Source organism: Sebastes umbrosus, chromosome 7, assembly GCF_015220745.1.
Source record: "Sebastes umbrosus isolate fSebUmb1 chromosome 7, fSebUmb1.pri, whole genome shotgun sequence".
NCBI classification, from domain to species: domain Eukaryota; kingdom Metazoa; phylum Chordata; class Actinopteri; order Perciformes; family Sebastidae; genus Sebastes; species Sebastes umbrosus.
Genome location: NC_051275.1, coordinates 7,800,288 through 7,813,772, shown reverse-complemented (window position 1 = coordinate 7,813,772; position 13,485 = coordinate 7,800,288). Strand labels below are relative to the sequence as shown.

Here is a 13,485-nt window from a genome sequence, read left to right as displayed (position 1 = left end):
CGCTACTGCGCCTGCTCTATGGGCCCAATGGATGCGGAAGATCGCCGGATGATCCGGGTACTTTACAGCAGCTGCGCCACTGAGCTACTTTCATAGGAATGAACGGGAACCCGCCTCCAACACTGCATCCAGCTATCTTTATACATCCATGAGCACAACCTCCAAAAGCACATTTGAAAGAAAAGAAAGCGGCACAGCTGGTATTTTCCGCGAGTTTTTAGACGCAGCATGTGTACGGCCCCTAAACCTCCTTTACAGAGACCACAGCACACACTGACGAACTCTGCTCCGTAGTAGAGCTGCACAACAACCTGATCAGGTATTAGAATTAGGGGTGTCACGATTCCGATTCTAAATCGGAAATCAATCGAAGTTAACTTCTGATTTCAACCATCGATAACAAAAGCAGGATTGCCGATTTATTTGTATTTATTTATTATACTTTTTTTCCACTACCACCTACCTCCCTGTGTTACATAGAAAATACAGCTGTACTCAAGAAATGACACAGCTCCTTTACTCGTGGTTAAAACAATGAAGCCTACACCCTACAGCCTACATGCACGTTATTTTCAACCTAATTTAGATTTGGAGAATCGTGACACCCGTAATCAGAATAGTAATTTCCAGTCATACGTTTGTTAAATGTGATAGACTGTTGAACACATGAAGCAAGTTTGACTCATTTTTTTAAATCTCTCTTCTTCTTTCTTTGCTCTCAGGTGACCAGGATGATGCAGAATACATCTACCCTTGTGCTGAAGGTAACAATATGTAATAACATAAAGAAGCACTTCAACGTTTCTGACAAAAGTCATTTCCAAAAAAACATTTTTTTTTTCACTACCTGGGTAGCCAAAAAGGCCGACACTGTAGCATGAGGTACTCCAAGTCAGGGGAGCAGAAGGTGCCGATGGTCCTGATGTTCTTTTGGACACACCAAGTCCTGTTAACCAGAAGACATACCCCTCCGCCCCTCGTTTTCCCGGAGAGCTCCTGGTCTCTGTCCGCCCAATGGACGGTGAAACCCTGGGGCTCGATGGTGTGGTATGGTACCTCAGCTGACAGCCAGGTCTCCGTGAGGCAGATAACGTTACAGTTTCTGATGTCTGGCTGGAAACATATCCGTGCCCGCAGCTCGCTCAGCTTGTTGTCGAGAGACTGCACGTTGCCAGTAACATGGTGGGGAGTGGGGGGCGATGAGCGCGCCGTCTCAGCCGAACCAGGACCATGGCTCGCCGGCCTCTCCTTCTCTGTTGGGACCCGGACTTCGGTTGGACCCCGGCTCGCCTGGCTGTCCTCCTCAGTTCGGGAAAGAGAGTTAAATCCGGAGTGAGGAGGTCACGGCTGTGGTTAGTGCTCGTCTTTCTGATGTTCAGAAGTGTCTCTCTGTTGTAACTGATCCTGGGGGCTTTGTTGTTGTTGTTGTTATTGTCGCCGTCGTCCATTCTTAGACGTCGCTTGACTTAACTAGGTGCTATAGAGCCTGAAACTATCAAGAAACCTAAAACTAGCAAAACTTAACAAAATAACATAAAACTGGCCTAAGAATACAAACTAACCTTTAAAAAAACACTAAAATAACCTAAACACGCTCCTGGCATGTCGCCCTCTCTCTACGGCGCCATGGTAACCCATTGCGAGCAATGATACGATGACAGCTACTCGGCTCTGATTGGTCGTTTTGGTTCTTTCAAAAGCCATTAGGAGCACTAGGGGGACGCAGAGGGACATGATTTTTTTCACAGATTGTCTGTCTCATGCACTGCTGTCAGGTTATAGTGACAGTTTTTTAAAGTACATTTTTATCATATTTGCTCAAAGTTACCAACTACAGCTTTAAGTCAGAGCCTCAAGATCACATAATAAAGCAGGACCCACCTTAAACGTCACTGGATTCTTGTAGCGCAAATTCAAATAAAGTATTCGATAAACTACAATAAATAAATACTCTGATGATGGTGCTAGATGAAAGGTCAGGGATCAAAGTTTTTACAAATCATCCTCTGGGTTGGAATGTTTTATACAAGGGCTGTCAATCAATTGATTGATTTATCAAGTATTTAATACTCTTGGGAGTGGGAAAATATGATGCTTTATGCAAATGTATGTATATATGTATTATTGGAAATCAATTAACCACATTAGCCACGGGTGCGCCACGTTAGCCATCCTAATGTAAACGCCGATGAATATTAGCGTATGCACGTGCACACACATACACGTGCGCGTGCATGAATGTATGGTACACTTAAGGGTCCCGGTTTGGGTGTTTGGAAACATGGTCACCCTAACCTGACTGGTCCCTGGTTTTCTGCTTGCCGTTTCAAACAGGAAACAACATGGCGGCCTGTTCGTAAACTTTTTGTTATTCTGTCTAAACAATCCACCAAAATCTACTTCTGAAAGCGAGAAATAAGCTATGCCACTGCTGAATCTTGTTTCATTTTAGAACCAAATTGCCTAGTCTGACAGCTTAGTCCAAGTTTTGGGAGCCGGACGCGTCACGCTGGACAAACTCATTTGCATAAAGGACTGTTCTCGCCTTTTCATTTTGAAAGAGCAACGGCCAATGAGGAAACTCCAACACTCGGTCGACCAATCGTGTACCTTCATCAATCAGTCAGTCAGTGACAGATTTTTGCATTTGTAGGGCTGGCCCTCTGCAGTCCAGCCAAAAAGCATCCATGTCAGAGCCTCCTGCCAACCACCTGATCAAACAAAAGTTCAGACTCTTTCACCACATGAGTGTTGCAATTATGATCTCAAACTTGATCAACCAAACCTTATTTGATCTATGGCCTCAGGGTCTCTTGTAGCATAAAAACATATGCACTTTCTTGTGTTTAAACATGCAGTTAATTATTACAATAAAAGAAAGGGGGCACAGACTTGGCTTCTTTTTTAGTACCAAAAAGCCCAAAACTAAACAAAACGCATGGGGTAATGCCAGGAATGCTGATGCCCCCGTTGTCCCTAAGGGGGAGTGCTGAAGAGACAAAGTGACACACTGACAGCTGTTGTTGCTATTGGGTTTGAGTTTGCGATGTTATGATTTGAGCATATTTTTTATGCTAAATGCAGTACCTATGAGGGTTTCTGGACAATAATTGTATCTGATTGGCAAAAGATATTTGATCGTTGTATTTGTCCTGAAAAACATGATAACATCACCCCATAACGGTTCAGTCGAAGAACCAGTCGTTCATGAGCACAAACCCACTGAGACGAAGAACCAGTCGTTCATGAGCACAAACCCACTGAGACGAAGAACCAGTCGTTCATGAGCACAAACTCACTGAGACGAAGAACCAGTCGTTCATGAGCACAAACCAACTGAGACGAAGAACCAGTCGTTCATGAACACAAACCCACTGAGACGAAAGACGAGTGCTGCTCAGTGACTCTCAATCAGCGAGAACCAAACCAAAGAACCAAAAGAGTCGTTCATGAGTTGGTTCGCTAGTGGCGGGTAAACAGCACAAACCGGTTTACTTAACTTAACTGGTCTTCTCGTCACTATAAGGAGGGACCCCAAAGAAAATGTTGCCTATAGGGCCCTCTGTTGTCTAGAGCCCGGACAGCACAACATTAAAAGTGGTTGCACACAATGCCTACATTTCATAATAAGTCAATTTATATAGTTTATTTTATATTATTTTATAATATTATAATTATTATATATTTACTTCATATTTTATATAGTCAATATTAATAATATAAATAACAAATACTTCATAATTTACAATTTTATAGTTATGTTATAATAAGTAATAAGTCTTATGCAAATGAAAATAGTTTTATTGTTGCCCCGTTTTAAAGTGTTGTAACTCATTTTATCAGTTCTCAAATGTTTACCTACTGGAAAAAATCACCTACTGTGGCCCTAGTAATCAGGTAAAGAGATGTTTGCATGACAAAATCAAACATCCCACGCTGGGTAAAGGGCATTGTTGCAGAACACATCTTACTGTAAGAATGATACGTCCAATGGATTTACGCAAACAGTTGACTACAGCCGTAACATCCTGGCATTGTCTCCATGGAAGGAATGAGCAGAACAAAAGTTATGCTTAAAAGTTAAATAAAAATTGATTGCGTAATATCCTAAAAATGAGATATAACGTAGAACAATATGACCCTGATTCTGTAGAAAAATGGCATTTTCACATTTTCATTATTATTACCATTAAAATTGCAGTTAGCCTTACACACTACGTTAAACAACATGAAGTCTAGAAATGATTGACTTAAGGGATACGTGGAAATCAAATGAGAGGGGGAGGAGGGTTGCATGATGAGTAAGTGAGTGGGTAGGCGTGTGTGTGTGTGTGCGTGTGTGTGTATGTGTGTGTGTGTGTGTGTGGGTGTGAAGCGGAGGTGGGTTTCTCTATCAGAGGCGATTTATGAGATGCTGACTCTGGATAGTTCCACTCAGGATCATCTCGATCAGTCATGGGTCGTCCTGGGCTTCAGATGTGGACATGGACCCTGTGTGTCTTCTTCAGCTGGATGTGTGTGGGGGAAGCAGTGACAGGACCGTAAGTTTACTTGTACTGTCCAAACAAATAATAATGGCGTGTGATTGAATGAATATAAATCTCGGGTAATGATTGTTTTTGCTGCATAATCTTCTGTGTTGGAGTTTCGTCCATGCCAGATCCAGTGAGATCTACTGTGTGTGTATGTTTCTGTGGCTGTAGGCAGTACATGGTAGCCATTCCTGCGGTTCTTGAAGCTGGAGCTGAGACCAAATTCTGTGCGAGTCTCCTGCATCCCAACGAGACTCTGGTCATGACCGTCACTCTGATGTCCCAAGAGGCGAATACAACCCTCCTCAAGCAGTCGTCCAGTGAAGACTTCCATGCCTGCCTTCAGTTTCAGGTCAGCTCTCCAGATTTGATTCATTTGCTCATTTACACAACATTCTTTGAACATGTTTTAATAGAAAACTCACACATAGAGTAAGACACACAGATTTGTAACACAAAGTACACGGTATAAAATAATAAAGTGTTTTTTTCAGTAAGGCAATGGCTCTCTTGGTGTCTATAAAATATGTTTCTGTCACAGGTTCCGTTAGTGAAGAATGGAGCAGTGCATAATTTCGAGGTGGAGGTAAAAGGCGACACATTTTACTCAAAAGAAGTCAGGAAAGTCCAGATCAATGTCTATCAACCAATGACATTCGTCCAAACAGATAAACCAATCTACCTCCCTGGACAAACAGGTAACCACGAACTGATGATCTATGATGTTGTACACAATATGGTACCATAGCTCCCCTTTACAAATAATTACAGATATGCATGCAGCACAGGGTAGAAAATTGATTTGCACAATGTCATCACAACTTATATATGAACATTTTTAGGATGTAAAAATAAAGCGCCTTGCTTGTTTGGAGGTAAATGTGTATGCAGCATTCATCCTTGCTTTCCTGAAACGTTTTACTTAATGTCACATTTCGACAATAACTCTCGCGGGTAAAGAGAAATTAATTTTGTGTGTGTGCCCCAAAATGTCAACAGGCAGTACGTGTTAAATTCACAGAAGCCCAGAAACAACATGTTAGCGTGAAATACTATTGTTAGCATATATGAAAAAGTAACTTTAGCTTATAGGAAAAAGTTCTGTTCGCAATAATATGAAAAAGTAACACTAGCTTAGGCTATATGAATAAGTAGCATTAGCTCATATGAAAAAAAACATTAGATTACATGAAAAAAAATTAGGTTAGCATATCTGAAAAATTTACATTAGTTTATGTGAAAAAAATTACGTTAACATATGAAAAAAGTTATGTTGGCATATATGAAATTTCTGCTGTTTTCCTGCTGCACCAGTTAGGAGCACAGAAATCCCTCCATTATGGATATCAATGTCAAACATTTACAATATTCATTAAAAACATGTGAGCTATCTCACCTTAAAAGCAGCGCCAAAGTGCGGCCTGTGGCAAGCTGCCATGCAAAGTCTATGAAAAGCTGTAGCGGCCGCTTCAGAGTTCAGCGAGCTGCGGCCTTTTGATTCTGCAGCGAAGTGCAGCCAAACTAAAAGTTGGAAAACGTTGAACTTTTAGCGGCGCGGTGCGGCCAGAAAGTACCCGCAGTAAATCAGTAAACACATCCTGTGACCCCTGTGACACGTTGACGTTGACTGCAGTTTATGGCTGACAACAGGGGCTATAATGTAAATGCCATTAGTAAATTATCTATTTTTCTAACCTTTCCTAACTTGTAAATTTGATAGTAATGATGTAATGTCTGAGTTGTCAGAAGATCAGTTTCACTAGCCTGTGAGGATGTTTACCTCTGCTGTAGAAGAGCTGTAAAAGCTTCATGAAGTCTCTCTGCATTTCTCCCAGTGCATTTCAGAGTCGTCACACTGGACACTAAAATGAGACCTGCCAGTCAGCTGGTGAGTGTTTGAACAGTCTCTCCTTTCTTTAGATCTCAGTCATGAACCACAGTGAAGCTCTGGCTCAATAGTACAACCACAGCCCCTTTAGGTAAACCTGCCTGTACTGCGCTGAAGGTCTTCCAACATGTTTGTTTACCCAGTGATAAATCCATCAACCCCTAACACTAGTTTCTCATTTTGCAACATGTTGTTGCACATAATCTCATTTGAATTGGTAATAACAGTGGAAATATACTAAAGATTAAATAGAACTGTGTATGTTTTTTCCGAATGACATACTCTGAAGACAATACTTTTTATGTTAATGTATGTCACATGTTTCATATTTTCAAATCATCAATACAAGAGCTGGAGTTTGTGTTGGCCTCTGCAGTAAATACCTGTAGATTGTAAAACATCAGAGCACTGCCTGCTCATCACCATTGAACCAATGATTTCTTAATGAAAAATTACGTGCAGTGAATCACCTTAAACTGAACTCATTAGCACACTGTATGACGAGAGCAATATAAACCAGCTTGACCTTTAACAAATCTCCCTCTTTCTTTCTTTTTTGCAGTACAATATCATCGAAATTGAGGTAAGACTAATAATAAATCTATCCAAACTTGGACACACACTGAAGGTCACTTAATTTAAGTATACTTTCTAAAATACCATGTGCACCCCAGCTAAAAAAAAAGTGCACTGATGTTCACTTAATTTGAGTATACCCAGTATACTTCCATGTGCTCCTTAGCTAAAAAACAGTGCACGGAAGTTATACTTAGCATACTTCCATTTGAACCCCAGCTAAAAAAGTGCACTGATGTTCACTTAATTTAAGTATACTTAGTATACTTCCATGTGCTACGAAATGTTTGATTCTGATATCAAGTTGTGAGTGATAAATATACAGTAGGTACTGTGGCAGGATATTTTACACTGAACAACTTGAACAGGGCATTTCTGAATGATGACAGTAAGTATAAAGTGTAAAAAGTAAATATTGACCTTGGAAACAAAACATCTTAAGTCAAAAATCATGTTTTACAGGCTGCATTTGTTTTTCTTATTTTTCCCTTAACCTACTTAAATCAAGTTATTAATGTAGTTTGACAAAAATCCTAAATCAAGCTCGACCTACAAGCATTTTCTGGAGATACTAACTGTCTTCATCAGTAGATGGAGTTTGCTCGGTTTTGTTGTTGTTGTTATAAAAGTTAATAAGTTAAGATTGCAGAAACTGAAAAATTATTATTGTTATTAAAATATTAGCCTGCCAATACATTGATTAGAATCTGTTTGAGAGTAGTTTCAAATAGTGTTAGGAAAGTGTTTGCTTCAAGCTTTTTCAAAAGTACACATGAGGCTTTTCACAATGAGAGTCAACAAGTACAAGAAAAATAAACAATCAACATGTGCTCCATATATTCACATGAGTTTAATTTTTTGTCATGAATACATGCTCTTCCCATTTATCTTATTCATTAGGATGCTAAGAACAACCGGATTGGACAGTGGTTGAATGAAATATCCAACAGTAAGATACTGCAGCTTTCTTATGCCTTGAACTCTGAGGCCCGTGAAGGAACCTACAAAGTTACTGTGTCGATTGGGTCAACTAAAAGATATCACAGCTTCAAGGTAGAGAAATATGGTAAGTTCTTTTTTTTTACCTTGCGTTTCAATCCATTTGTAATGAAGCAAGAATGCTAATAATTATATTTGGTCCCCAGTTTTGCCTAAATTTGACGTAAAACTAGATGTAACCGATGAAGTAAGTATTGATCAGGAAGAAATCAAAGCTGAAGTATGTGCAACGTAAGTAAAAGCTCTTTCGCTCATTACACTCTTAAATAATCTAAAATGGGTCCAGATTGGAGAGTGAAAGGCTCCTTTTCAACTACGCTGTTTTTTTCTATGTCTATCTAATAGGTATACATACGGACAGCCTGTACCAGGCAGTGTTAAAATTAAGGTGTGCCGACCTCTTAATAGCTACGTGAGAAGAGTAGATCTAATCAACCTTTATGATCTGGGTGGAATCTTCGGTATTACTCCCCCATGCTACGAGGAGACCAAGCAGGTACAGTTGCTATAACAACAGTCTTGTATCTGCTGAAATAAGATGCATATAAATGTAGACCTTACATATTCTCCTACAGAATGGATGTATACTGGAACATACTGTGCACATTTAACACTACATTAGATTAGATATATTGTTATCTATCTTTAGGATGACCAGATGAGAATGGGTGAAATTCGGGACAGGGGAGTTGGAGCCGGGCGTGGTCACGTGGCCACAACGGGCGTGGCCTCCAGTACATTATATTCAGAGCAAACGAACCGTAGGGACAGGCGATACCAAACTTTTTTAGGTCGATACAACACCGATACTTTTTGTTCCAAACGATACCAATACTGATACCAATATAATACAAATATGAGTACAATTAAATAAAAATGTTTGTGCCAATAAGTGTAAAAAAAGAGTCCAGTATTTTACAGAAATACTATAATTAAATAATGAGCCACACTACATTTCCTTTCTGCCATTCTCTCACATGTTTGATGTAGAAGTGTGCGAATGTACGCCGCTGTACGCTAGATTCTGATGTCACATTGGTTTCCACAGTCATGTGACACTGGCCAGCTAAATATTTCAGGGCTGTTTTGGCACAAATGTTATACAAAAGTAGTGAAAACGTTTGAAAGTGTTGTAGCCACCCACGTTTGTATTTATATTAGGGCTGTCAATCAATTCAAATATTTAATTGCAAATTAATCACACATTTTTTATCTGTTCAAAATGTACCTGAAAGTGAGATTTGTCAAGTATTTAATACTCTTATCAACATGGGAGTGGGCAAATATGCTTTATGCAAATTAAGGTATATATTTATTATTTAGCATAAAAAATATGCTCAAATCATAACATGGCAAACTGCAGCCCAACAAGCAACAACAGCTGTCAGTGTGTCAGTGTGCTGACTTGACTATGACTTGCCTCAAACTGCATGTGATTATCATAAAGTGGGCATGTCTGTAAAGGGGAGACTCGTGGGTACCCATAGAACCCATTTTCATTCACATACATTGAGGTCAGAGGTCAAGGGACCCCTTTGTTTGGAGGGTTATTTAGCCTCCTTCCAGAGGTTCCTTAGGTTTTCTAGTTTCATATGATGTCAGTATCTTCACTCTTTAAAACTGAGCCCGCTGCAACCTACAAATTGCAAGATGCATTAATGCATTAAAGAAATGTGTGGTGTTAAAATTAATTTGTGTTATCGCGTTAACGTTGACAGCCCTAATTTCTATAATTGTATCATCGATACTTTTTAAGGAATCAATACCAAATGAGTAGCTTGTGAGTATCAAAGTATCGATACCAAAGTATCGATCCGCCCATCCCTAACGAACAGTAGTAATAATAATAGTAGTATTCTTTCCTACAGACTTTGCAAAATGTTTTGTTTGGATCTTGTAAGGCAGCAATGATCCACGAGTATTTCCCTCCCCACTCCTCCCGGTACCTGCAGTAACGTGTTGTCTTTTATAGTTGTTTATCAATTTGTGGCACTACTGTACACAGCTAGCAAAAAACTACAACAGCTATATTCATGTGGGCTACAGACATAACAGCGCCCATCTGTGGGCAACGCCAAAATAATGTTTCACAACAACACGTTTTCAATGTTTTATTAGACTTATTAACTAATCAAAACTCGGGTTTAGTCTAATCTTCGGGACAAACAGGATAGGATTCGGGATTGGGACATCATAATAATCATAATATTTTGTGATGTCTGGACACCCTATCTATCTTTTCAGTCTAATGTACAAATAGAGGAGCATAAAAGTTCATTTTTGACCATGGAAATAGTAGTTTGACATAAAACAAATTTAAATCAAGCTTACTGGCTTTTTTGGGAGCTTCAACTGCATCTCACAGTCTTCACCAGCAGATGAAGCTGCTGCTCAGTTAAAGTACAGAACTTAAAGAAGGGAACTTTACACATAGTCACAAAATAACATACAAAGACAGAATATAACCTCTGTCTCAGTTCAAAGATGGTCTTTGATAGCTAAAGATGGCATGCTTCCTGATCCATACAGCAATGTTCCATAAATAATAATGAAATACTGGAGCAGATGAGGCAACTTGTGAATTGTTTGGGTTATCATTGCCATTCAAGACTGGAGTCATCTTCACATCATATTTTAAATAAGTAGCAGAGCAATTCCATTATGAGTTAAGAACTGTACTGAGCTATATACTATATTCTACTATAAACAGTAGATTGACACTCTCCCTCAGGCAGCAGCAAACATTAGCTAAATAATAACTTCAAGCTACAGCAGTAATGTGTGAAAAGGTAATGTTAGTTTGAAAGTTAATGTGTTAATGTATTTCATTTTATTTCATTGTCTTTTTTAGGCGGACAAGAAAGGCTGTGCCACATTTATATTCATAATGTCAACTTTCACAAAAATGGCGCAAAAGGCGTTGATAGATACACTGGAAGTCAGAGCCGAAGTGGAAGAGGAGGGGACAGGCAAGTCTATTTCATATTATATTTATATTTTTTAAAATAATATTATACCAAGACAATTACAATGCCATGTATTATAACAATGTGTCATACACATAGTTGTAACATGTATGCTTCTTGTACAGGTATGACACACCCACAAGAGAAGAAAATAAAGATTTCATATGTTATTGGAAAGCTGTCCTTCATTGACACACCCAAGATTTACCAACAAGGATCCGATGTAGAGGGAAAAGTAAGTGCATGTTAACGTCACTCCTTCAGTGTGATTCTATACACAAAGCAATGTGCATTCTCAGTGATACACCGTTGTGCTTCCAACAGATTAAAGCAGTTTATTACAATAATACGCCCATTCCTGGCATGCCGGTGCACCTGTTTGAGGGTGAAAGGTGGTCAGCACGTCTGCTGCAGAATCTCACAACTGATAGCGATGGTGTCGCCACTTTTTCATTGAGCACAGCTGACTTTAAAGGGGACATCCACCTCCACGTAAGTAAGACTAGAACTGATATCTGTAATTTAACATTTGTTAGTCACATCGTAACCCTTTCATGAAGATGACAACCAGTCCAAGAGCTGAAACCTAAAATGGTTTCTCAATATGCTGCAACTGACCAAGGTGCCACCATCGTAGCAAGAGGCCCCTTATGAAAAAGAAGTATACTTCAAGTTTATACTTGTAACTTGTAAATGTACTACTTTAATACTTCTTGGGACTAAATTGGCTCATTTTTTGTTTATACAAGTATACTTTTAAGTATTCTTTAAGTATAAGAATAGTAAACTTTGAGTACATAAATAGTTTACACCCAAGTTTTATTTTGTACTGCAACTATAATATAAATATACAGATAGTTTAGTTGTATACTTGTATCCCACTTTATAGTTTATGAAAGTGCACATTAAAGTATACTTTCAGTAAACTAGTAGTTTCATAGTTTTTATACTGCAAATATACTTCTATATACTGTATTTGTAGCCCACGTTTTAGCAGAGATGGGGACTCGAGTCTGCAACTTGGACTTGAGTCACCCTTACGTCACAAACACAGTGACTTGAGACTTGGAAGAGTTTACTACTTCTAAACCTAAACATTTGCTTTGGCTGTAAGAACCAAAGCTTGCTTCTACCTCAACAACCATGAGCTCATTTATAGTGTTTCTTTTCTGCCATCTAGGTGAGCATCTCTCCGAAAATGGGCTACAATCCTTACAGAACACCACACTATGAGACTGGAGATCACACAGTGTCGATGGCCCAACTGTCTTCTCCTGATACTAAAACAGTCAGCTCTCTGGACGTGAAGAAGAAGGATAACCCACTTGCCTGTGACAAAGAAGAAGACATCTCCATCCACTACACTGTAGTTGGAGAGGCCCAGGGCTCTGTGGATATCATGTATTTGGTGAGTGAACATCATCTCGCCTTGTCACCAGTTCTCTTTCAGAGACAAATTTAATCATTCAAATTTGTCTGGGTGGTTAATAACACATTTTTCTGTCAAACTCAGAACACATATTTATTTTTGCTTTACCTGGACTTTAATAACATGATAAATAACCACACACCAGAACAGCAGACAGTGTTGTAATCTGCTGTTAAAGGAATTCAGTTTTTACTACATTACTCATTCTTTGTGTCATTTTCTCTCAAATTCTCCAGGTCTTATCCAGAGGAGCTATTGTCATGCAAGGAGTTCAGCAGGTTGAAGTGCAGGATAAGTCAGGTGAGCAAAGTTTGATGTCTTAAAAATGACCCTTTAAATTAGCATGGCCAAATAATTCTGTTTTAATGACCTATGGAGGTAATGTGAGAGGTGACTGTCGTTCATAACAGTTGGTTTGCTGTTTCAGTGAATGAGGGTGATGTGTCCTTTAAGCTGGCAGTGTCTCCGGACATGGCACCAGACGTCCAGATTGTGGCATACGCCATCCTCCCCAGTGAGACTGTGATCGCCCACAGTGCCGACTTCTCTGTTGAGAAATGCTTTGCTCACAAGGTCAGTATGAGGAGAAGGTGTGACTGTTCTCATCAGACGTAGTTGTCGAATCAAAGTGTATATTAGCTGTGTTACAAAACATCACAATATGTAGCCCTGTGTCAAAACAAAAGATCTGCCAGTTGTTATCTATTTACTTCAATACTTAAATAAACTTAGATAAACTTTTAGGGGCAACAGCCAATATTTCAGTGGTTCTGGTGAAAATAACAGATATCTGGGCTAAGACTTTCTTTTCCGTGTGCTGCTCATTACTTACAGTCTGATTAGCAACTTGAGACATGAGAATAGAGTTGAGAGACGACGTCTACGTCTGGATTGTTTCACAAGTAGCCAGTTTACACTCAGTTAATGGTTTATTTTTTAGCTAATAAAAAGCTACATCATTGTCAGACAATAGCTGGTCATTCCTGAGATTGCATTTGGGCCAATGCGTTCCACCTCTTTTACTATTCACACGGACTGTTTACCTGCATTCAAACAGAACCCACTCAAGCGTGAAGTGACTGGTCAATACTACTC

The 13,485-nt window shown here is 39.3% G+C and overlaps 1 protein-coding gene across 4 annotated transcripts in view; it reads left to right on the top strand.

Moving 5' to 3' along the window:
• Positions 1-13,485, top strand: part of LOC119491139 (alpha-2-macroglobulin-like) — a 49,480-nt gene that overhangs the window by 20,600 nt on the left and 15,395 nt on the right. For 2 of the 4 annotated variants that reach the window (XM_037774837.1, XM_037774840.1), the window contains exons 1-14: positions 4,368-4,541; positions 4,704-4,884; positions 5,074-5,230; positions 6,368-6,420; positions 6,983-7,003; positions 7,897-8,062; positions 8,142-8,226; positions 8,341-8,491; positions 10,847-10,964; positions 11,087-11,196; positions 11,286-11,453; positions 12,142-12,369; positions 12,627-12,690; positions 12,818-12,963. In XM_037774837.1, the coding sequence (XP_037630765.1) occupies positions 4,456-4,541; positions 4,704-4,884; positions 5,074-5,230; positions 6,368-6,420; positions 6,983-7,003; positions 7,897-8,062; positions 8,142-8,226; positions 8,341-8,491; positions 10,847-10,964; positions 11,087-11,196; positions 11,286-11,453; positions 12,142-12,369; positions 12,627-12,690; positions 12,818-12,963 (1,734 nt within the window). In that variant the 5' untranslated portion in view covers positions 4,368-4,455. Of the gene's footprint in view, positions 1-4,367; positions 4,542-4,703; positions 4,885-5,073; positions 5,231-6,367; positions 6,421-6,982; positions 7,004-7,896; positions 8,063-8,141; positions 8,227-8,340; positions 8,492-10,846; positions 10,965-11,086; positions 11,197-11,285; positions 11,454-12,141; positions 12,370-12,626; positions 12,691-12,817; positions 12,964-13,485 lie in introns of those variants that run through there. The other 2 variants (XM_037774839.1, XM_037774838.1) reach the window with 2 other exon arrangements.